The sequence below is a fragment of the Protopterus annectens genome, chromosome 1.part1 (assembly GCF_019279795.1).
Source record: "Protopterus annectens isolate FY-2018-M chromosome 1.part1, PAN1.0, whole genome shotgun sequence".
In the NCBI taxonomy this organism is placed as follows: domain Eukaryota; kingdom Metazoa; phylum Chordata; order Ceratodontiformes; family Protopteridae; genus Protopterus; species Protopterus annectens.
Window position 1 is genome coordinate 1,308,902,730 of NC_056726.1, and position 26,248 is coordinate 1,308,928,977.

The 26,248-nt window shown below is 38.4% G+C and overlaps 1 protein-coding gene across 1 annotated transcript in view; it reads left to right on the forward strand.

Moving 5' to 3' along the window:
• DYM (dymeclin) overlaps positions 1-26,248 on the forward strand; it is a gene marked incomplete in the record, with an annotated part of 2,754,049 nt that overhangs the window by 1,433,601 nt on the left and 1,294,200 nt on the right. Inside the window, 1 exon segment of the mRNA XM_044081708.1 lies at positions 7,970-8,083. Within this exon segment, the coding sequence (XP_043937643.1) occupies positions 7,970-8,083 (114 nt within the window).

Genomic DNA, 26,248 nt, shown 5'->3' on the forward strand with positions numbered 1-26,248 from the left:
TACTATTTTAAAATAGTATTTCTAACTTTGCCATAGTTAGTATTTCTTTAGTATACCCTTTATCACAGGATCATTCTTGTATTACCATTGCTAGTAATTTTTCTTCTCTTTCATATTGTTCTGCCTTTTCAAAAAAAAAAGTCTTTCCTATTTTAACTTATTAGTGTTTTCTCGACAAAGTCCTTTTTTGTCATAGGACTGTTGATATCTTCTTTCCTATCATGGCTGACAGGATTCAAAAAATGCACTTTTTGTGGGCATAAAATCCCTAACACTCAGAGGCCCACAAGGAGTGCAATTGTTGTCCTGGAGCTGCCCATCTGGATACCAATTGTTGTATTTGCGCTGCATTCATCTCCAGGACATTGGCTGACAGATGCAGCAAACGTATTTTGAAAGGTCTTTTCCCTCCTTCTTCAGTGTCATCTTCAAGGGCTCAAATTTCCCAACAAAACTTCTAAATTTGTTTCTTCATTGCATAGAAAGCACTCTCTGCTGAAGTCCCCTAGGACTTAGTCGGAACCACCTACAAAAATGTTGAAATCATTGGATCTGCTGTCCCCTGACCCAAAGGTTTGTTCTACAGATCTGAAATCGTCAGATCATAAAGTTTCAGATCTGATCATAATTTCAGCCAGTCCCACAACTCTGGTCTGGGATCCTAGGACTTCAGATCTGAAACCTGGCACTTCCCGCAGTCTAAAGAGCTCATTCTCTAGAATTCTTCCTGGATCCTACTCTACACTCTCCCTTCATATAAACTCCCTAAAAGCATTCCAGGCCTCATTCCATCGCATCCTCCAGGTCCTTCAGAAGTCTCACTGAAGCGAATGTGGATATGATATTGCGAAAATTTCTCAGAGCTCATATCAAGATGGGGGTCATTCCAGCTCCCTCTCCTATTGGATCTGTGAGTCTTTCAACCAGTAATTAAACAGTACTCTCCTCTTCTCTGATCCATCCTTTGGTTTTGGAGACCCAAGTTCTGACAGCCCCGAGAAGAACGGAGTTGGATCTGAAGAAAATCACTTCTTTGACTCCAACAGCATCCCTGATCATTTTAGCACCTATACTCTCAGATTGGAACCGGTCCTGGAGCCAAAGCATTGGGTCCGTGGGACTAAATCTACTCCGGTGTTATCAGATCCATCCTTGCCCTTTGGAGCTTCAGCACTGGACCGTACAGGTCTGGTTCCCTCCTCTAGGAACGGATCTGGTAGGAGTTGTGATGTACCCTTACTGGAAGTCTTGGCTCCAGTGCGGGCTGCCTCAGCTTCTCTGGGTCCATCTGCCTTTGAAGTGGTGGAAATGGCTTTTTTATTAGAGATCCGGTCTGTCATCCCTCGGATCCATCCCTATTCATGCTTCAGTTCTGAGCTGTGAGTCGTTCAAGCCTATTTCACAGGGACAAGCCAGTTCCTGCTAGCTTCCAGTCAGTTCTCATGAAGGAACTGACCTTCTCTTTTGATACCTCCCTGAAGATCCACCAGAGGAGATCCTTTGTAAGAGAAATTGCAAGAGGAGGCACATAATTTCCCACTGGAATCTCTAATGGAGGATACTGATTACAAGGAAGGAGGGTCTCCAGATCACCACCAGATGATGTCTCCTTTGGAGATATATTGGATATCCTTGGGCAGAAAGGTGGTTGTTCTTCTAATAATCCTTCTCCATTGGAATCAGTATTTTTGGAAGTTTTTGGTTCTGGCCCATCTACTTCTTGGGTTACCCCCAGTGGATGATCTCATTGATTTGGTTTCCCACCAGGCATGGAAGGAGTCGAATACCATTGAGCCTGTCCTGACATGACCTGACAAATTCTTAGTTCTCCCTAAGGATAGATGCCACTGGAGCAAGGAAGTCCCAGTAGATGCTATGGTGTTGGTGGCAGCCACTAAAAAAGAGCTAGTAGAACAGAGTTTGTCTGTCCACCCACCAAACAGAGAGTCTAGGGTGCTGGACAGATTCAGAAAGAAAGTCTTTGCCTCAGCGACATCCGTTTTGATGTCTCTTAACTACCTGGCACATTTCACAAGACTAGCGAGAGATTTGACCAAGGAGCTATTAAATTCTCTGAGTCCATATCTGCAGAGAATTTCAAAAGATCATCCTCTCAGCTGTCTAGTCTTTTGTTAATTTCCAGCGCTTTCATGGGTTTGATCTCTGACGCAGCTGAAGGCACTTCACGGGCCACAGGTTCAGGCATTGGCATAAGGAGACATGCTTGGATGCAACTATGTGACTTTGCTGAGCCTTTCAAGATGTCTTTCATCAACGCTTCCTTTCATGGTCACCTTCATTCTGTCTATGTGTAAAAGAAATGCTTACTTGAAGTGGACAAGAAGGAAAGACCCTGTCTACCATGGGAATCAAGTTTTCTACCCCTTAACACACCTTCTGTAGAAATCAGATAGATGGTAAGAAATTGTGGTTCTTCAAAAGTCTGGGACTGTTTCAAGATCTGCATGGGGACAACTCCTCTAGAGGTAGAGGAGGAAGTGCTAATGGTAGATTTCACCCTTGAGGCAGAGGAGGCATGCAAAATTAGGGTTTCTGAGATTCCTTTCTGGATAGGCCCTTTCAGCACTCCTGAAGCGCTGCCCAACTGCCCATCTCATGAGACAATTGTCCTTGCACCCACATCCCTGGGCTACTATAACAAAAGATTCCTTGGTGCTAAAAATAATATCCAGGGGCTACTCCATACCATTTTTCCAACCCCTAATCTACAAAAGAAAGAAACTTCCTGATGTTCTACCAAGTCAGCAGTAGCACAAGAAATTCAGAAGCTGCTAGACAAGAGAGTCATCCAAGAGGTCTCACCAGACCATTAGGATTTGGAACTTACTCACATTTCTTTTTATTGCCCAAAAAGATAGGGGACCTGAGACCAATTTTGGATCTCAGTAAGTTGAATCTTTACATGAAAACGTCAAAGTTCCAAATGATTAAGGTCCAGTCCATCCTGCCTTTTTTTCACAAGCATGATTGGATGTGCTCTATATCTTCAGGATGCATACTATAGGTTAATATGTTAATAGATTAGTACTAAGCTAACTGCCCCTTGCAAGCCATTTTAAGCCTAGCCAATTATCCCTTGTGAGACTCAAACCCTGCACCTTGTGTTTGTAAGACAAACACTTTAACCATTAGGTCACCCTCCCAACCCCTATCACATCAAAATTAACAGGTGCTCCTGAAGATATTTACGCTTTTGGCTGGGAGCCAGTCAGTACCAATTCAGAGCCCTGCCCTTTGGATTCACCTCACCCCCAGGGTTTTCACCAAATGTATGGCAGTGGTGACAGCTCACTTGAGACTCAAAGTATTCCAAGTGTTTCTGTATTTAGATGACTGGCTCCTCACCACTCCCTCCATGCATCTCTGTTTGCTCCAGATTTGTCACTCAGTGGGAATAAGAATCAATTATGCCAAATTGAATCAAACACCAGTATAGAGCCTGGGGTTTATTGGTGCACATCTGAACACTACAGCACAAACTGCATTCTTGCCAACTTATCTCATAGACACACTCAGATCTCAGGTTCATCAGATTCTTTACCACCCATCTTCTCCAGCCAGATTAATTCTTTGAGTGCTAGGGTCTATGGCAGCAACAATAGTACTACTTCCTTTAGCACAATAGTATGTGTGTTTTCTTCAATGGACTCTAGCTGTTCAGTGGTCTATTCTTTGTTAGCCCATATCCTTTCCAGTCAAGCATACACCAATCTCAAACACCACATCCATTGGCAGATCCAGATGGATGACATTTATCTAGGTTGATCTTTTGTTCTGCTGCCCCCATTGGCTCCTCCCAGTGGGGTGGGGGTAAAGGGCATTACTTGGGAAGGATGGTCCAAAGCATGTGATCCTTCAAGAGTGCAATTTGCATATCAATGTCCTGGAGATGAGCGTAGTCCCGTTGACGTTGCAGGCATTCCAAGATACTTTGTCTCTAGAGACTGTTGCAGTTCAGTCCGATGATATGTCTGTAGTCTGGTACAGCAACAAACAAGGGGGAACCCAGTTACCCTCTCTGCCGAGACATTTTGAGTGTATGGCAATGGGCAATCGCCATCAACCGCTTTCTAGTCGCAATGCACATTCTGGGGAAAACCAGCGTACTAGTGGACCAAGTTAAGCAGGTCCATTCTGATGCCTCATGAATGGTCGTCAATCAGTGGCAGAAGACATTTTCCATTGCTGGGGTCAACCTTGCTGCAGCCTGTTTTTGTTCCCACTCAACAACAAGTGCTGCAAGTACTTTGCTCTGATCCTCCCTCAAGGAGAGTCACAGAGAGATGCTCTTGTTCACGTTTGGGCATTTACACTTATCCTCCACTTTCTTTGATTCTCAGATTCCTACAGAAAGCAATCGAGTTGAAGAGCTCGGTCATCCTCATTGCCCCTTACTGGCCTAGACAGCTGTGGTTCCCCTTCCTTTGGTCTCATCTTTGATTTCCTCCCTGGATACTGAACCCAACTCCAGATCTTCTCTCTCATCCTTCAAGGATGAATCATCCCAATATCCAGTATTCCAACCCTCAAACTAACTGCATTGTTTCTCCAATTCCAATAATTGCCAGACAATCTAGGGTTTCTTCACCTGTACATATCATTTTATTATCCTCACAAAAAAGACTCCACCAAGAAAGTTTACAAGACAAGTGGAAGAGATTTTTCTTTGGAGCATTGAAAAATAATGTTGACCACTATTCTGCCTTAGTTTCTGCTGTTCTTGAATTTTTGACTGTCCTTTTTAAAGAAGGAGCTAGCTTTTCTATGATTAAACTGCAATTGGTAGCCATTTCAAATTTTCATGTAGGTAGTAAAACTTATTTTTTGGCTTCTTCCAAATTATTTGGAGACTTTCTGAATGGAATTTCGCAGTAGACCTCCAATAAAGGATCCTTCAGCTCCATGGGATCTGACAGAGATGCTTTAAGGTTTGACTCAAAAACCCTCTGAACTTTCAGCAAAAAATTATTTAAAATAGTAGCTATTACTTCTGCAAAAAAAAAATTCTGAACTCCAGTCTCGTTAACAAAGATAGCCTATATTGTTTTCCATAAAGACAGGGTTACTTATGGACAAACCCTTCTGTTTTACCTAAAGTGACTTCTGAATCTAACATTAACCAATCCATTCATTTACAAGTTTTCTTAACAAATTTTTCAAACAAAGGAGAATGCATGCTACTTCTCCTGGATGTGCACAGACAATTACGTTTTTATCTACACAGAATGAAACAGATTATAAAATTAGATCAACTGTTTCTGTCCTCATCAAATTGTCTGGGTTATCTAGTTTCTGAAGTTACAGCTGGTAAATGGATTACTGATTGCATATCTTGGATCTATTGTCAACAAGGCATTTTGCTACCAAGACCGCCTAAAGCCCACTCAGCTAGATCATGGCCACTTCGTCTGCTTTTTGGTCAAGAACTTCTGTTGATGTCATTTGCACAGCAGCAACATGGTTCAGTATTCATACCTTTATTGCTCATTACAAATTGGGTCTAGTATCCAGAAGATGAGCTGCTTTTGGCTCAGCAGTTCTTCGAAATACCCTTCCATGAGGGCCACCCAAGATTAACGTAACTTGGGACTCTGTTACATTTGTTGATGAAGAATGAAAAGGACAACATCAGATTTAAAAGTGATGTACTCACCATAACTAGCCTTTCTGTGTTGTCCATTTTCTTTCTTCCTCAAACCCCCCCCCCCATCTATTCCTCTTCCTAAAATCTTCTGGAAGAACCTGTTTGACTAATTATTTAAACTTATAGTCTGGGTTTGAGCCCTATTCTTTGAACTGCCCCTTTCTTTATCCAATTTATGGGAATTTTATGGCAACAAACTTCATTTGAGTTATTGGGAATGGACTAGTATATTATGGGTAGAGGGAGGAGCTCAACAATTGGATCCAAAGTCTAAAGTATGTGGCCGAGTCGGATCTGGGAATTAGATTTGTAACCCATTCATTGAGGAAGAATGAAAATGGACAACACAGATGCCTAGTTATGGTGAGTACATAACTTTTAATTCCCATGGCTGGATGTCACCTTAGTGAAGGTGTGAATAGGCCAGTTTGTTAAGGGAGGGGCAGATATTTTGCAGGGAGTGGGGATAGAAAAGAATGTATTTTATGAAAGAGAGGGAGAATATGATCTGAACGTATCTGCAAGGAAAAAGAACAGAATACCAGGTCCTAGTTAATATTTTTTTTCATATTTTTCTTATTTATACATGACAAGTCCCAGTTAGTTTTGCACATTGATTATAACTTTACTGCAGAGGTAACACAGTAAACAAAGATAGCTCCAAGTCATTACTAAACTTTTTTTTTCTCATAGATTATAGATTACATAGATTTATAGATTATTACTAGACTAACTGCCCTCATGGACTTTAAGCCTAGCCAATTACCCCCTGGGAGAATCAAACCCTGCACCTTGTGTTTCTAAGGTAAGTACCTTAACCATTACACCACCCTCCCATGTATTTCAAATTCTTCACAAAAATGTCTGTTTAGGTTTGGGCTACTAAATTTCTCATTCATAACTTCAGTATTCACATCTCTGCTCCCTGAGACATAATGATAATGTAGTCAAGTGCCATAAAAAAGTGATGACTGAATTTTCAGGTTACTTGTTAATTGATTTCAGGGTGTTATACCCTGACAAAAGAATGGGATTTGCTTAAGTTTAGCAATGACTTGGATATGTCCTTGTTTGCTGTGTAACTCTGCAGTCAAGTCCGAAATTGGTTTGTAAAAACATCCTCTGTAAAATATTTCATTTGTGTTGCTACACTATAGATGCCACTGTGTTGTAGACTTGGTTGCAAAGCTAATTGTTAAGAAGCTTGCTAACTTAACTATCAAGGCCAAAGTACAAATATTTTATGCAAAAGATCAAAAACAGAGTTATATGAATGCTGATACACTGGAGCATGTGTGTGTTTGTCTGCTAAAGCAAAACCCTAAAATTAAAACAAAACTGGTAAACTTTAATAGAAGGCAGGGAAACGTGGATAATATATACAGGTCCTGCAGCTCTTAACTGTGGTTGTTTCTAATATTTCATTGCTGGGTAAAATAAATGAATAGTAGTATAGTTGTTGCTTTTCTTTCTTCTGGACTGCACTGGTAAATCTTTTAATGGGTCCACGGTGAAGGCTTGGTGTTGCATTAATTTTGGAGGAGTCACAGGTACATACATTATCTAGGCACTCCTTAGATGGTGTGTGTGTGTGTGTGTGTGTGTGTGTGTGTGTGTGTGTGTGTGTGTGTGTGTGTGTGTGTGTGTGTGTGTGTGTGTGTGCTTGCTCTTGTTTATCCTGAAACCGTGTGTGTTAGCTCTTATCTTTGGGAGCAGTACAATCAGAACTGCATTTGTGGCAGAAATGACATCTCCCAGACACAATTAAGTCAGATATTTTGCAAAATACAGGAAATGTCCTTCATTTTTCTTTGCAGTTTGCATAATTGAAGAACAGAAGATATTTCCAGTGCTACTCTGTCATTTTCAGACGTTAAATTCACAAGCAAAATTGGAGCCATATCATGCATCCTGCATTCTGAATTTTGTTGACTGATAGCAAAGTATGATTGGAAATTACCATACAAGACTGGCTTGAACGTGTTTAAACTGAAGCACTCTGATGGCTTGATAATTTTCCAAAGCAGCTTTTAATTGTGTTTTTAATTTTGCATTTTCAAATTTCTGTTGATTGCTGCCTTGTGAGCCATATGTTATATAATTGTATATTTGTATATATACTTGCATGAAAGTGACTGCAATGCATAAACCATTTTGCTCCAGGGGGGAAAAACATGCAGTGATGACACTAGTCCTCTTTATTTAAGCTTATAGGAGAATAAAAAAACTTATGTAGGTGTCTATGTGCATAGTAACCTGTAGCTGGGTTGTGAATAATTTGTTTTACATTTTTGGATTTCACAGGTATTAAAAAATATTACGTGGTACACAGAACGTGTTCTGACAGAGATTTCACTGGGAAGCCTTCTTATACTTGTTGTCATTAGAACTATTCAGTACAACATGACAAGAACCAGGGTGAGAGAAACTTTTATGCACATTGCTTTATCATATTGCAGGATTATTCACATCATTGTCATTATAGCATTTCCTTTTTGTCTTAGTTTGTTTCTTCACCCCCACATACACACAAAAGTTAATTTACTACTACGGTTTCTTACAGGTAAAATCCAGTTGTTCAGACTTGGACTGCAACACTTGACTGTTTTGCCCTTGTTTAGTTTTCTCTTTTCTACTTTACTGCTAATCAGGACTGAGAAATATGGAACTGGGTATATATCAAGGTAAAGTCATGCAGGTTCGGACAAGGCAGATGTGATAGAATGTCATTTCAGGTCCTCTGAGAATGGCTCCTTTCAGACTGAAAGACATGGAAGAAGAGCATGCTACAAAAGGAGAACATTTTAGTGAATTTATATCCTATTCTCCGCTTCCTCATTTGGCATGCAAAACTACTGCTGGACTATATTTACAGTCATCAAATATTATTTGTAATAGTAGCAGTTCTTTAGGCTGTTTAAGCATTTTCAGTGGCCAAAACTGACATATTTCACTTACAGGTAAATATGTCAGTTTTTATATTTTGCTAATACCTGTACATCTCTCTCTTGCTCTCTCTCTCTCTATATGTATATATATATATATATATATATATATATATATATATATATATACACACACACACACACACACACACACACACACACACACACACACACACACACATTTATTTGTTTATATATTTATTTTATTTATTTATTTTACATTTGGTTACCGGGAAAGTCTGACTGGACACAAGTCCTTTTTCAGCAGAGGCCCTGGAGAAACTCTCCACATATAACAAAGCACATACAACTTAAGTGTTATCAGTTATAATTTCACAGTTACAGAAGTAAGACATTTTCCTTTTACATCAATACCAAGATACAGAGCAGGATACTTTCATAATGCATCAAAACCATAATGGTAGTCAGTAACTGAAAACTTTTGCAACCAAGTGAGTTAAGAGAAGCTATTCAGTTTGAAGGCTGAAGCTGTAAATGTAAAGCTGGTAGGATAGTTTAGGATAGCCTTTACTGTTAGAAGGATGACACACTTTAGGTAGATAAGTTAGATGACAGGTGGGAAAGGTTGAGTAGAAGAGATGCAGAGAATGTTGTAGGGTATAGGCATAGGACACGAATGAATAGTAGAAGGAAGAGAAACAGTTTCAGGCAGAAGGAAAGATAAAATGCCTGATAAAAAGGTGAGAGAGGTAATCCTGTGTGACCAGAGGTTTAACCTGGAGAGTTACAATTACATATCCAGTTGGCTTGTAAGTATGATTTTAGGGATTATTTAAATAGGGTTAAGGATGGGATTGCAGTTATGTTAGTGGGCAAAGTGTTCCACTTTTTGGCTATGACATTAGAGTATAGGGAATATCCAGCAGAGTTGTAAGGTTTAATGACTTGAATGGGAAGTTTGTTGTTGGAGCGTAGGACTCTAGTATTGGAGTAGGAATGTGTTAGGTTTTGTAATGCAAAGGTTTTGTCTGGGTAGTAAAGTATTTTGTGGGCTAATATGAGCTGATTGTAGAGGAGAAGATGGGGGAGTTCAAGCCAATTAAGTATTTTTAGGACTGAGCAGTTCTGTGTGAGATGAGGGCTATTAGAGGTGAATTTTGCAATTTGTAATAGCAGGTTTCAACTTTAGCAATGTCAGATTTTCTAAGATTGATAAGGATTGGAGAGGCATAAAAGATGGGCAGAAGGTGTGTTTGTGCAATTTTTGCCTTTGTGCTATTTGTGAGGAATTGTGTGTTTCTATATAGGCCTTCTAGTTTTTTATGCACATTTTTAATGGTGAGTGCAATATGATTATCAAATCTCAGGTTACTGTCTATTTCGATGCCAAGGAGTTTGGTTTGGGTGATAGGAGAGAGATTGGTATTGTTGTGAGATGTGATCGTGAAAATGAGTGGATAAGTATTGAGGTTAGTTGGTGGAAATATGAGAAATCTGGTTTTATTAGGGTTTAGTATTAGTTGAGAGTTGGTAAGCCATTCTTCTACAGAGAGGAAATAAGCCGGTGTTATTAGTTGGAGTTCTTGGAGAGAAGGAGAGGAACAGATTAGTGTTGAGTCATCAGCATACTGGATGACTGAAGCATGTAGTGAAGAGGAGTGGAGGTTGTTATTAAAGACAGAAAAGAGTAAAGGACCAAGGATCGAGCCTTGAGGGATGCCTAGTGTAACTGGTAGTAGAGGAGACCTTTCATGCTTCCACTGCACTGCCTGCTGCCTCTTTGTTAAATAGCTTTCAAACCAGGTAATGGTGGAACTGCTGAGGTTTAGTTCAGAGAGGGATGATATGAGCTTGCTATGGTTAACCATATCAAATGCCATAGACAGGTCAAGAAAGATAGCGGACACAAAGTTACCATTGTTTCTGTGTTCATTGACTGTATGAGTGAATGATATAAGAGCTGTTGTGGTACTATGGTATGGTCTGAAGCCATGTCGAGTGTTGGTGAGTAATCCATGATTTGTGAGTAGATGCACCTTTCCAATATTTTGGACAGGGGTGAAAGTATGGCTGTGGGACGATAGTTGGATAGCTTATATGAGCTACCCCCTTTATGGAATGGGATAATGTGAGACACTTTCCAAATGTCTGGGACATGATTTTTTGATATGGAGCGATTGATGAGAATGGATACTGGGTATGCAGCAGTATCAGCAACTATTTTTAAGAATTCAGATGTGAGGTTGTCAGCAGCTAAGGTAGTAGGCTTTAGTTTCTTGAGGTGTTTTTTAATTGTGTCTCTAGGGACTGGATGGAGGGTAAAGCCAATGCTGCTAGTAAGGGGTTCAGGAGATGGGTTAAAAGATGAACAGTTTGGGGAGTTTGAGAGTCTAAGAATTGAGTCTGTGAAGTATATGTTAAATTGAGTGAGAACTCAAGGTTGGAGAGGGAGTGCCAGATTTCCCAGGATGGCGTATATTGTTAATTGCCGACCAAAAGTTTTTAGGATTATTTTGATATTTAGTTTGCATGTCGTGATAGTACCTAATTTTGTCTGTTTTGACACATTTTTTGCTTTATTGCAGAGTTCCAGAAATGTTTGCCTGTCAGTGAGTGATCTAGTTTTGTGCCATTTGACCCAGGCTTTATCTCTGGATTTCAACAGAGATCTGGTGTCTTTGCTCATCCAGGGGACATAATTGGATTTTATTCTAATGGTCTAAGGGGGGTCTTGGGAGTTGAGGACATCCAAGAAGGTTGAGCTGAAGTAATGAACAGCTTCATCTAAGTTACAGTACTTAAGAGGCGTCCAATTACAGGCTTTTAGGGTATTAACAAAGATAGTTGGATTAAAGTTTCTTTTGTTTTTGATAGTTTGGAAAATAGGTTTATCCTGGGTTGTGCGATGTCTAATTATGAATGTGGGTAAGTGGTCACTCAGGCTGTCTGGGAGGCAGCCTGATTGGGAGATAAGTGTTGATTTATTAGTCAGAATCCAGTCAAGTACTGACTGTCTTTTGGTTGTTTTATCAACTCTTGTGGGAGTATGGATAAGCTGAGAAAATCCATAGAGGTTAGAGGAGTTGCTGGGAGAATAAGAATTACGGGATAACCAGTCAATGTTAAAGTCTCCTAAGACTATTGTTTCCTGATGGATGGTATTAGAGGTTCATTCGAGTAAGGTTTCAAGAGTTGCTAAGTTGAAACCAGGAGGAATATAGCAACCTATTATGACTACACTTTTCTTGGAATTAAGTTTTAGTTTTGCGAGCAAAATTTCTGCATTGGCTAAGGGTGGTATACATTTTATTTTATTTATTTATTTAACATTTGTTGACCGGGAAAGTCCAACTAGGTTCCACAGAGCCTGTTTTCAGTGGAGGCCCGGGGAGAAATGCTCCAGATGCATGTCTTTGGAATGTGGGAGGAAACCGGAGTACCCGGAGGAAACCCACGTGAACACAGGGAGAACACGCAAACTCCACACAGAAGGCACCCCAGCCAAGAATCGAACCGGAGAACCTCTTGCTGTGAGGCGACAACGTTAACCGCTGCACCACTGCGCCGCCCTATATCCAGGATTTCTACATTTAGTTGATGTTTAAACATCAAGGCTACACCACCTCCTTTTTTGGAAGTGTGATCATTGCTTATGATGTTGTAGCATGGAGTTAATATTTCATTATTGGAGATGTTGGGTTTAAGCCATGTCTCAGTTAGTAATACTATGTCAGGGGAATACAGGGAAAGATTGGCATGTAGTTCATGGACTTTATTGGTAATGCTTCTGACATTCATGTTAAGTATGAGTATTGTTAGGTTTTCTAGGAAGATGAAGTGTGTTATGGGAAGAATTATTATAAGAATGGGTATTCATATCAGTCGGGCTAGGATTAGGATGCATGTCACCACTAAGTGTCAGTCTAGCTGCAGTATTAACTTTGATTCAAAAGAGATTAGTTATGCACTTGTCATATTTAGTGGAAATTGTATTGATAGGATAAGAGAGTAGGAAGGGTTTAAGGATATGAGGAATGATGTATGTGTGCTGGGAAATAGTGGTGTTGATGAGGGGTGGAGATGTAGATATTGGAGAGAATGCAGTAGAGGTAGAATGGCAAGGTAGTGTGTGAGGTAGGGGGTAGTGATAAGAGGTAATATGTGTAAGCAGAATTAGGATAGTTAGAAATAAAGACTGTATGTAAGTAGTAATGTGAAGCATATTAGTAGTGTAGAAGGTGTGTATGTTTGAGTATAGTAGGAATGATAAAGTATATATTGGTAAAGTAATAAAAGCAAGTGCTACTGATTAAAAAGTTTTTTGTAATTTAAATGGGGATTGGGAAAAGTGTAAATGGTAAAGAAGACTAATGTGGGTGTGTTGTGATATGCGAGTAAGGTGATGAAAGTTGGTTGGGTAGAAGAGGATGGTGGGAGATGTGGTTGGTTGATATGGAATTAGTGGAGTGGCCTTTGAAGTATAAATCTGTGGAGATAGAGGGTGGATGGGAATGGGGATAGGGTAGGGCAGTGGAGTGAGTCTCAGTGCACCGAAAGCGAATAGAGTGGGTTGATCCGAAGAAACCAGCTTAGCAGCAATTCCAAGAAAAACAATCAGGAAAGGTCTGTAGGTTGGTTGTAGTAAAAAAGCTGTGTGCTGCTAATGAGATTACTGTTTTTAAGGGCTAATCAAGATGGTCTATCCTTCAGTTTAATGTAGAGAATGGCAGGGTAAAATGCTGTTTGAGCAAGGAGAGAAACAGTACAAAGCAAGCGGGGCTGTGGAAAGTGCAGAACCAAACTACATATAATTAACATCAGATTAAGATAGAAGGGGTATACAATTAGCTCTTTCCACTCCGATGGTCAACAAGGAATGGATATATATATATATATATATATATATATATATATATATATATATGTGTGTGTGTGTGTATATATGTATATATATATATATATATATATATATATATATATATTTATATATTTATATATACATATATACATATTTATATATATATATATATAACAGCGGTATGAGTCAGCACATTGTTCCTTGGCTCTAGATGATCTTCACTGTTGACGAGACACCCCAACACCAATTGCAAAAAATGGGAAACAGGTTGAGGATTGATGGATGGATCTTCACTGATCCATGGTCTAGAGTTCAGTTCTAACCTCTGTCACTATCTTTGTGTAGTTTTGCATATGCTTCTTTTGTGTATAATAATTTGGGTTGTTTCAGTCACATTCCTCCTCACAAACAGTACTGTTTATTGGGTACTCTTAGCTATCCAAATATTTTATATTTATCTTTGCCCCTTTGTCCAGAGATGTGTGGATAAATAAATGCAGATAAAGAATTGTATTGCTGACTGTGTTGGCTTTTTTCTTCACACTGTGTTATAAGTGAATACTAGGTTAATTGTTCTGAAGAATCATTTTAAGATTAGCTAATAACCTAAGTTTAGAATCAAATGTTCTACCTTGTGTTTATGAGGTGAAGACTTTAACCATTATGCCAAACTCATCCAAGAATTGTTCCGATGCTTTTGTATGATCATGGTAGGACTCAGACTTGCAATCTTCTGATCCGAAGTCTGGTGCCTTATTCACTGGGCCACATGGCCAACATTTTGTAAATTACTATGCCCACAGTCTTGCATGTTTGGAGAAACTGCAAAGTCAAGTGCTGTCATCTCTAAAGTGAGTGAGTGAATCACCGCCAGAGAATGTCATACAGTGAAATTAATATTGTGTCCATTGTTACAGTGTACAGCTGCTGACCATACTAATGTACAGTGTCCCAGAGATTCATATAAACCACTAGAATGCATTTCTTGAATTGACTGACTGCTTGCTAGGCAGTCCCTACCACAACATTGCTGTGGCATATTCTGACATTCTGATCATCTGCCCTATTTATGGTAGGGATATGTTTATACATCCCAAAAGACTTCTTGCATCTTTTTTGAATTATAACATAGTTTGCTCTTTTGTTAGTCCGATTATGATTCTTAACTAGTAGAAGAGCTTTACAATTTTAATATGCAAGCCTTTTTTTCATTCATGTTATGTAGATGGTGCTTGTTGTTTTGCTATTAGCATTGTTTTCAGTTGTGAAGTATTTTATTTATTTATTCATAACATTAGCAAATTCTCTAATCTGTTATATTTGGTGCGTCGTTTTGAAGCGGTGTTTGAAATATTGGAATATCTGTGATCTCTCTGTATGTATGTATGTATATATATATATATATATATATATGTATGTGTGTGTATATATATATATATATATATATATATATATATATATATATATACACATATATATATATATATATGTATGTATAAATATATATATATTTATATATATGTAGATATATATATATATATATATATAGAGAGAGAGAGAGAGAGAGCAAGACAGATAGACAAATACAGTATACTATTTTGTATGTAAGGCTGTGTTCGTTATTCTCACTGCTGCCGTAGCTAATGGATTGTATCCTGCCAAGGATACAGCAACAAGTCAACTTCCAAAAGCATTTATCCTGCCCCACACTGACTCTGGTTGCTTATTGCCTAAACACTTTTTGGAGGTAGCTATATAAGTAGCCAGAGTGACAAAAAATCTTGACCTTTCCTGCTGCCTGAAAGGATAAAGGTGATAGACTTCACAGCCACAGCATCTGGCTACAGGCTTCATGTCCTTGCCAGAAATCAAGTCATCTTTTCTCCCTCTCTTACTCCAGAATGTCTTCCTGTTTCCCTGAATCTGACTTTAAATGCTCTCACTTTTAGCAGCAAATTGTTTCAGACTATTGGGCTTTTTGGAGGTGATTCAAGAGGGCTAAACTTGGTAATAAAGAGAAAAACTCCCTTCCTTCCTTTCTGTGGAATCCTACCCCACCCTCCCAGCCAAACAGAATTGTTTTTTAATGTCTCCAACACATTTTAGATGCAGGAGTCATATAGTATGTTCCTGCAGATCAAATTGGAAAGGGCTTCTATTCCAGAATGTTTCTGGTTCCAAAAGAGGAGCACTCTTGGTGACCAGTTTTGGATCTGTCTTCTCTTGATCTTTTTGTAAAGATTCCAAAATACAAGATGTTGACCCTTCAAACAATGTAAGTAACAATTCCAGATCAGAGTCTTATGGTAACTTTAGACTTCAAGGATGCTTATCACATTCCAGTTGCAGGTGACTTCAAGAGATTTCTGAGATTTTGTGTGCCTGGGTCACATTATCAATTCTGCATTATCCTTTGGGATGCCTGTTACACCAAGAGTGTTTACAAAATTTCTGGCTTCAATAGTGGCTCTTTTGCAGAATGTAGGGTATCCACATTTTTCGTTGTTTAGACAACTTGCTTTTTTGTGCAGTCCATTTGCAGTTGTCAGGAGTCCACAACATAGTTGTCTTACATCCTAGAACATCTGGTATTCCAGATAAATAAGGAAAACAGTCTTCCCTCACTCTGTCCCACAGGATTGTGTTGCTTGATACACACAGTGTTACAAAAACATTTCTTCCTTAAAAGAATGTTAATTTGTATCTGAAAGTCCCCCTGAACTTTTCTCATCATTTTCAAGCTACCGCTAATGAATTTCTCAGGATATTGGGCCTCATGGCTTTTATGATTCTCATGATTCCTTTTACCAGTCTACATGTGAGAAAGATTCAGTGGTATCTCAAAAACGTGTGGAGCTGGGGACTTCAAGATAGCTGCACACTGAGTAACAGCTTAATTTCAGCTCTCCCAATGTGAAAGCAGAAACTCAGAAAAGAGAGCCAGTGATTTTGTCTTGTTGGGTAAATTTTAGTTACTGGCTAGTAAGTGCCCTACCTGGATGCCAGCAAAAAAGAAATTTAGAGAACTTGAAAGAACCACAGAAGGTGAGGAGAAAACACTGGCGTTGAGGAATCCTCCAGCTGATCAGCAAAAATAAGTGCAAGCTACAGCTTTGGTGCTAGACATGACATCCAGTAATCTAGAGGAAAACTTAAGTCAAATGTTCTCAGAGCTGATTAAAATAAATGAAACACTGAAGGAGTATATCAGCTCATATAGTAAAAGGATGGAAAAATGGAAGAAACTTTAAACAAATATTTGGATGAGATGATAAAACTGCAAAAATCAGAGGTTGAAATAAAGAAAAGGTTGGCTGAGGATCAGATACTGCTGAAGAAGAGATGTTTCAAAAAGGTAGCACGTAGGGAAAACTTGAGATGTTTTGCTGTATCAAAGAAGCCAGAGAGAACAGACTGTTAATTATATGAAAGCACAGTTAAGCAACTGACTGGTATTCGACAGCAGGAATTGTTAATTGAAAGGGCAGTTTGTGTGTATGCTCCAAACCTGGCCATGAAAAAGCAGCCAAGGCCTCTAATACTAAAGATGGAATTCTACCAGCAGTAAGAGTTGATTCTGACAAAACTGTGACAGAAGGATAAAGTACTAAAAGCTGGAGAAAGTAGAGTGTTTGTGAAAAATGATTACTCGCTGTACATTAGCAGAAGAGGAGTAAATTTATTCCAGCAGTCAGGGAATATTGACAGGCCAGTGTGTAATTCAGACTGCTGTATCTAGCTATCTTCAGAATATTATTTCCTGGAGGGAGAAAGTAATTTTTTGATGTAGAACATGCTAAGGAGGAAATACAAAAGTTTGTCCAACAAAAAAGTGAGGTATCAAAGAGAAAGGGACTCTGCTTCATATTTTTCTAATACTAATTCATACAGACACTATGCCAGTAAAACTGTTTCCAGTTTTCCAAAGGAAAATGCATGAGAGACAGAAAAAAGCACAAGAGTCGACTAATATAACCAGGATTACACTGGAAATTAACCAGATACTTTTGTTGGGAAACAGAGATCAACAGGAAGAAAACCAGCAACTTAGAAATTAATCAGTATATATGGGATTACACAGCATCAGTCACATTTGTGAAATATGGCGGAACAAGAAAACATGGAAATACCTGACATTTTTGACTTCTTTAAATTTTAGGGACTTGAAAGCATATGCCCCTACTTCATGTTATTAATGTTTGGAAAAGCGGGTAAGAGGAAGGAAAGAGGTAAGTGTAAGTAAACAATTTTGCTCTTAACGGTATTTGTATGAAACATGACATGTACTGCATGTTATATAGTAAAGCATTTTCAATTATTTTGTGTGTTATAGGGATATTAAAGTAAACAAGTGCACTTTTTCTAAGAAATATAGGCACTGCCCAGACAAGCCCAGTGTTTGGTGGTTAGCATAATGGTTAAGGTGTTTACCTTACAGACACAAAGTGCAGGGTTTAATTCGTACATGGGGTGACCATTGGCTAGGCTTAAATTAGCCCACAAAGGCACTTAGTCTAGTACTAACCTATAAATCTGAATCTGTGCAATGTAAAAAGAGAAGAAAGCCTGGACAGAAGCATGCTTACAATAATAGATTGTAATCTCAGATTGTTGACGTGAGAGAGAGGTTGTAAAAGTATACAGAGCATGATATAAGTAAAGTAAATATGCTTTTTCTTACATTTGCATAGGGGAATGACTGCCCTTCACTTGATCTAACAACAGGTTTTAAGTGGAAGCAAGTAAATAAAATAACATTGAATGTAATAAAAATGTTCCTTTAGAAAATAAATGCTCACAGAGCAGCATGAGAAGCTTATACCTGAAGGCAACAGTGTGTCTGATTGTCATGTTTCTTTGGAGACAGTCCGATAAAGGTCAATAAAAACAATACTTTTTTTTTTCTTTTTGGGTAAAAGATATTGTTTTCTGAAAGCATTCATGTTGTTTTCTACATCTAGGATATGATTAAAAGATGAGATAAAAACGGAGAGCACTTAGTATAAGAAAAATCACAGGCTGTACCATGTGCCATAGCATGGATAACCTTCATTATAGGTTAATTAAAACCTGTGAGCATAGCTGTCAACCTGGGACAAATGTTCCTATTGGGAGGGTTAAACTTCATTATCTGAAGATGCACATAGTTTTGTGCATTTGTATTAAGTTAATACGTTCTAGTAGTGTGTTTGTTCTTTTGTTTGAGGGTTTCATTAAAATAAAAAGTCTTGTAAGATGTGACATAGGTTCAAATGGATGTAATGAGAAGCAACTGTATAAAACATTATCCTGCAAAGCATTAGTGTATGCATGTAACGCATGTAATACAAAAGCTGAAACTACACATTTAAAAAAAAAGCTGTTATTATGTAAAGGTGAATAATAACTTTTTATCATAATGACAGCACTTACCATGTTATCTTTGAATGTGAATGGTCTTACCAGTGTATAAAGAAAGAGTAGTGAACTATGTTAAGAAATGCAGAGTGCAGATAGCTGTGCTATAGGAGATGCATTTGGAAAGAACAGAATATGTGAATTTGATAAAGAATGGATTTTAGGATGGTTATTCAGCAGAATATCTGGGACAAAGAAAATGGGGAGTACTTGTAATAATTGCTAGAGACACTCCATTTGTGATTAAAGAGGGAAAAAGATAACAATGGTGGTTTTGTAGTAACAAGGGGCTACTGGCAGAGGATGAGGATTTTGCTGGCATGTGTTTGTATTCCACATAAAACTACAGCAGTGGAACTTAAGAAAATTATGGGAGAAATAATTGGCTTTCAGCAAGAAATATTACTTATGGGTGGGGACAGAAATTTGATTTGCAACATTGGCGATGTATCTGGGGAGCCTAGAAGGGGAAAGATAACAAGAGGGTAGATTTTTGAAAAAATATGAAAATATCTGGTATAAAAGATATGACTTCAGTAATAGGAGCGCTGAGGGAATTTACATACTATTCTCCAAGGTACGAAAACGGGGCTAAGCTAGACAGAAATATTTCACAGGAACATGTGCATCTAATTGACACACATCCAATAAATATTTCAGATCAAATGCCAGTAATAACTTAAATAAAAATTCAGGGAAATAAAATAAAAATGAGACACTGGCACTTCCCTGCCTACCTGTTAAACAGAGAGGAATTTAAGTAATGGATAGTGAAGATTATTCAGGAGTTATTAGAGAAAATATAGCTAGAGAGTATTACAAAATGAGAGCAGAGTCTACAAACAGGGTAGAAATAAAAGCAAAATAAATATAGATAAGTAGAAATTTTTAGTGGGACTGTCAGAGTTCAAGTATTGCAGAATAGGGGGAATCTCACAGAACAAAAAGATGTGAAACTGCTGAATGCTAAAGGCAAAATAACGGACTACTTGAATAATATGCATGAGTTTAGAAAGATTGCTGTTAAGAAACAGTTTTTTTGAAAATAACTCCAGACCACAAAAGGTTTTAGCACAATTGCTCAGGCAACAAAAAATAGAAAGGGTTTTTCACAAGGATAACAAATAATTGGAGATTCTGTACAGCATTATTTCGGGCATTTTATGAAAATATGCTTAAAGCAAAGAAATATGGAAACCAAGAAAAGTTACAAATGAAAATGTTTATGGAAGAATTAAATATGCCAGGGCAGAAGGTAGATGAGGCTCAATTTTAAACAGGATAGGAGGAAATAAGATAAAAATCATGATGTTTAACCAATCTGCAGGAAAGTCTCCAGGAAATAGATGGTGTTCCTATGGAAGTTTGGTAGCTAGGAAGTACGAACATGACAAAGATCTAAAGGTTTTGTTTAACAGTATTTTATAAAGATGAGAAGCACCAACATCCTGGAAGAAAGCTGTGGTGGCCATAATGTCTAAAGATGGTAAAGACCCATCAGATCCAGCTTCATATAGGTCCATTTAATTTCTAAACCATGATTATAAACCGTTTATGTCTATAATAGTTAAAAGAATGGCAAAGGTGATGCCACAATTGAGCACTATGGATCAGTGTGGTTTTGTGGAGGGGAGTCAAACATTTGACAACATTAATAGAGCAATGATAATCCAGAGGGAAGCAGAATGTAGGTGAATACCATTGTTGTTGGTCGGTCTTGATGCAGAGGAAGCATTCAACAGAGTAAGCAGGATTTTTTTATGAGTATGCGAATGGAAGTATTTGCATTCCTTGACATAATAGTAAGCTTAATTAGGAGGATAGCTGAGGGATCGGAGGTGAAAATTAACATGAAGGTTCCTCTCTGATATTTTGTGTTTGAACAGGGGAATTTGACAGGGGTGTTTTCTTTCCCTTTTGTTACTTATGTTATATTTACAACCATTGGCAAAGCAAATAAGGGGAGCAGAAGTCAAGGATATAGTTGGTATGCTATTCAAGAAAAGTTGACTTTAATTACAGATGATATTATTTTGTACCTGATGAAACCAGAAAAAGACATCTCAGTGCTGCGGAACATTCTGAGATAGTTTCAAGTTTTTTTTGCATACAAAATTAATGAAGTTAAAACAATGGCAATAACTGTAAACTGTGTTCCCACACACACACACTGGTTTATCAATACCCATATTTATCGGGACATGATAAAATGAAATACTTAGGAGTGTGGGTTAAAAATTATTCTGTTATGGCAGCTAAGAATATATGAGAATAGACTAAACAAAATAGATAATGCAAAAACTGAGGAACTGGAAGATTTGTTTATGGATATGGATAACAAGGTACAAGCAGTGAAAATGTTTTTAGTCCCTTTAGTTTTATACAAAAGTCAGGTATATTTTTTTTCAACCAGAGGAGAAGTTGTGGATAGCAATTAATAGAGTTGAAGGGTGTTATCTGGGAGGGGGAAGGGGAAAGAGTCAAATGGGATAAGTTGATCCTTCTAGTGGAACATGGTGGTTTGGAATTAACTGATTTTTAGCAGTATTTCAGAACTACCCAGTTAAGGCTCCTATACGTAGAACAAACAGAAAGCTGTAATTCAAAGCAGAAAGGGATGATGAAACAGGGAAGAAACTCAAGAAATAAGGAAAATTTGGATTTTGGATGCAGCTCCTTAAGAAGAATAACAATAAAGATACAGAATATTATATTCATAAAGTAGCAGAAATTATTCTAAGAACTAAGCCAGGACAGGAGTGGAGAAAGGAGATTTTATCAATAAGGATGACAACAATTAGGGATACAGAGAATAGGCAAGAGGGAGCTGAAATTTTCTAGAGAAAACTGGCAAAAGAACCAAGGTACTGGGAGCAAATAATTAGAGAGGGAAAGATAATAGAATGGAAAGAGGCCAAGAATACATTTGGACTGGAGGCTGAAGATTGCCTTCCCTACCAAGGACTGATAGCAAAATATAGGCAAAGAGAAAGGAATAGGGGATTCTAAGTTAAAGACCAGCACTAGTAGAGTTTTTAGTAGAGTCTTGAATAGAAGCTGCTGTTAAAAAAGAGTAATTAGTAGGGTATATAAAATATAGGAATCAATCAGAGAAGGTATGAAAGGATTCAGATGACAGACTGGATAAGCAATTCATAATGAAAGAGTGGAAGAATGTATGTATGGCTCCCAAATATGCAACAGTCTAGAAGATTTAGGCCTTTTACTTTCAAAATGTTTACATAGGTAATTTTATACCCCAAGGAGACTGCAAAGAATTTTTCCTCTGTTATATTGCAATTCTTGGAGGTGTGATGGGGAAGAAAGCGGTAGTTAGGAACATATATTTGGCACTGTGATGAGCTGGCAGACTTCACTGCAAAATACTCTGTCGGCAGTACTGGATGAGCAAATTGGTGTAACTAAGGAAACAATTGTTTGAGCTATGATACATAATCACAATTGTGTAGACACACAGTAAGTCCTTGGTGAGTTTAATTCTTTTGGCTGCCAAAAAAGCAATTACTAGAAAATGGACATCTGAGTCTAAACCAGCTGTACTAGAAGTACTGAACATAGTAGCAGACATAAAAAAGTGGGATTTTTAGAAAAGGATAGGGAGAAAAGGGGGGATTGTGGGAACAATGCATGCAGAATAATGTTTTGGAGGAGTAATGAGGCTTAAAGGAAGGCAAGAATTGAATGAGCTATGTAATGTTTGAATGATCATGACTTTATAGTAGATTATATGTGATGTATAATGTTTGCAACTGAAAATATGTCAAAATGTTTTGTTTTTATTTATTAATGTATGATTGCCTAGATCACAAGTGCTACTTCAATAAAGACGTTTCTTGTTTAAAAATAAAAACGTGGAACCGACGTGCTCATCCCCAGGAGTTTCTGATTCCAAATGTATTCTTTATCAAATCAGAACTACATTGGTGGAAAGATCAGATGGCTCATAATCCAGGTCTCCCTTTTTCTGGACTCACCCCAATACAATCTGCATTGACCTGTTCCTCAGATTTTGTTTGGGGAGCATTTTCAAAGGGGGTAAAAGTGCAAAAACTGCAAGACACTTCAGACAGATCAAAGCACATTGGTATCAAAGAAATTTTGGCTGTGTTTCATGCCATAAAGCCGCTGCATCATCTTTGGGACCCAGGTCCAATGCAGATCATTACAGACAACACCACATTTATGTGGTACACAAACAGGTGGGCAACAGGTCGTGCCCTCTGTGCTGACTGGCAATGATAGCTTGTGAGTTAGTTCTATAGCACTCCTTAACTCTTTAGGCTTCCTAGATACTATTAGTGCAAAACAGTGGCAAACAAGCTAAGCAGGTCCTGAGCAGACCCTCAAGTGGGAACTCAACCAGGAGGTCTTTCAGGAGTTGATCCTGCTGTGGGGAGTACCTCAAAGTAGATATGTTCACCTCCTTCAATACACATAACTAAACAGAATCTGTTCCAGGACGCCCTGCAAGCAGGCCAGGAAAACCAAAGTTCTTTCGTTCCCCTGACCATTGCTATTCATATATGCATTTCCACTTTTTGAATGATTTCCCGGTTAACTCAAAGATTCCAGAGATCATTGTGGTGACTCTCCTTTGGCCCAGGAAAATTGGTTCTCCCTTCTTATGAAATTGGCCACAGACAATTACCACAAGCTTATTCACAGACTGGATCAACTCACACAAGAAAAGAGTTTGATGTACCCAAATATCAAACAATTTCAGCTGACAGCCTGGATGATTCAATTTTGATGTCTTTTAGTACATCAGGATCTGAAGGAGGCAAAGTCTGCTACTAGAAGATATATTGGCAATGGGAAAGATTTTCTAGTTGGTTCCTAGTAAATGACCAGGGACCCATCAGGAATTTTTATACCACTGATGCATAAATATTGTGAGAGTTACTATCCAGTGGTCTCTTTTATTCCTTTATAAAAATACATCTTTCAACCATTTTAGCATGTTTTCCCATGAATCCCTCTTTTTCTTCTGTTTGTCAACCAGACAGTAAAAGATATTTTACACCTGAGAACTCTTTATAGACTGGTTCCTCCTCCTTCAAATCTCAGTTTTGTGCTAGAAAAAACTGACTGCATCACCTTTTGAACCCACTAGTCAGGCTGATTTGAGGTTCATTATGTGGAAAACTATTGTTATTACTCTAACATCGTCAAGAAGAAATTGCAAGCTCTCATGATGGGAGAACCCTATCTGGATTTTCATAAAGAGAGGGGTCAGTCTGTGCACAAATCCCACTTTTATGCCTGTGGTTGTTTCAGAGTTCACGTTGGATCAGGCCCTCGGTTCCAAAAACACAAGGGTATTGACAGAAGTAAATCCTTTAGGAAAGCTAACCAGCTGTTTATTTCCTATTCTGAGACTAAGAAAGGTCAGCCTCTGTCATAACAGATTATTTCCATGTGGTTGTCTTATGCTGCTGTATTTTGTTAGTCTTAACATGGAAAATCCATTCTTATAGAGCGTCATCTTCTATGATGACAAGGGTGGATTCTAGAACTTTCTATAGGCAGCAACTTGGTTTTCCACCCATACATTTACAAAGCAGTACAAACTTGATTTCATTTTCATGTCCAGAGTAGGCTTTGCAAGTAGCATTCTACCAGGGCTCCTGGACCCTTATCCTTCCTCCTCCCAGGTTAGATAAGCTATGGTCATTTACCTGTAAGCTACTGCAGCAGTGAGAATGATGAACATAGTACAGCTGATATTCATATTTTTTACCCACTCACCACTCTCTTTTTGTATGTAGTTCTTATGGGATACATTGTTAGATTCCATTATTTATATCTTGATGTGTTCCAGTTGAGTTCCCCATTTTATTTATGTAGTTCTTGTGAATATTATATTAGATTTTGTTTATATTTTTTTCCAGGATGAGTTATCAAGTTTTGTTAAGGGACAAAAATTTCATTTAGATTTTTAGTCACACACACTGTTTATATAGCTTCCTCTTAAAAGTGCTTAGCCAATATGCAGACAGAGTAATAGTGTGGGAGGGGATGAACACTTTTGGAAGCTGGCTGGTTGTTGTACCCTGACAGGATACAACCCAACAGCTACATTAGCAGTGAAGAATTTGACCATCTACTGGAATATGTAAGTGCAACTTACACAACTGTACTTTCTATGTAGTATATGTCTGTTTGCTGTTCAGTTATCTTATGTAAAATTTGTTAAGTAAAACTATATTAAAAAAGCTAGCTTCCTGTGTAAATTTAATGTAGTTACTCTTCCTCCCTAGCTGACCTTAATCTTCCTTATGTGCTCATCCATCTCCAGTTTCTACACCTTGCAGCTCTGGATGCCACCATCCTGCTGTTCTTCTGCTGTCTGGATACCAGTATTGCTCCCTCTGAAAAGGTCCGGTCTTCTGGTTGTATAAGTAGGGTCTATAATGTATTCTGGTGTAGATTAGGCCTTCTATTAATTTAATCCCTGTCTTCATTGTAGTTTTTGCAAAGCAGCATCTCTTGATGTCCTTTTCAAACATAACTCCAAAAGATAAGGATTGTGACTCACTTTGTGTACCTTTAGGTTCATAGGTCTATATGGTGTAAGGTCCCAGAGACCACTGAGAAGCCTAAAGCAGTTTCTCATTTTTCCCAAAGTACTGTATGGGGTAAGTGACTTGCTCAGTATCACACAGTAGGCAAATGGAGGCGGGAAGGGAATCAAATCCTGTACCACAGGAAGCAGCTTGTTAAATAGCTCATTACCTTAATCCAGACTACGCTAACTGCTAGACTGCTTTCATTTTCATGTTTAAATCTGCTAGCTTCCTTCTCTGTAAACTGCTTTAATTTGCAGACTCACAAGTAGTAGTAATTGTAGCCCATTGTTACTTTTCTGTCATCCAGCCTAGAAGTTTTGGAGCTTTTCTCCCTGGGCCTGTGCTGAAAATGGGCTTCTACCAGGGTTGCCAGATTTCCAACTGGCCAGGTAGGGACAAAGTGAAGGCTTAAAAAAAAAAAGGTCTTCCAAGCTAGGGCTTTAATGCGGAACATGAGATTCGCATTAAACAAAAGTAGCTCTGTCTGTTTATTTTTTTGATTGGCCTGGGTTGATTGATACCGGTATACGGGTCAATCAAAAATCGCTAAACACTGAGCTACTTCTGTTTAATGCGGAACTGCGATGTTCTGCATTAAACACAAGAAGCTTAGTGTTTAGCGATTTTTGATTGGCCCGTATGCTGGTATACGGGCCAATAAAAACAAAAAACAAAGTGGAGGCTGCCCAGGATTTAAACCGGCAGTGCGGGACTCGGGATCAGGCTGCTGATCTCGGGACAGTCCTGCCCAAATAGGGATGTCTGGCAACCCTGGCGTCTACCCAATCAGGCTTTGCCAGTAATCAAATGTCAGTCAGTCACTCAGTCAAAG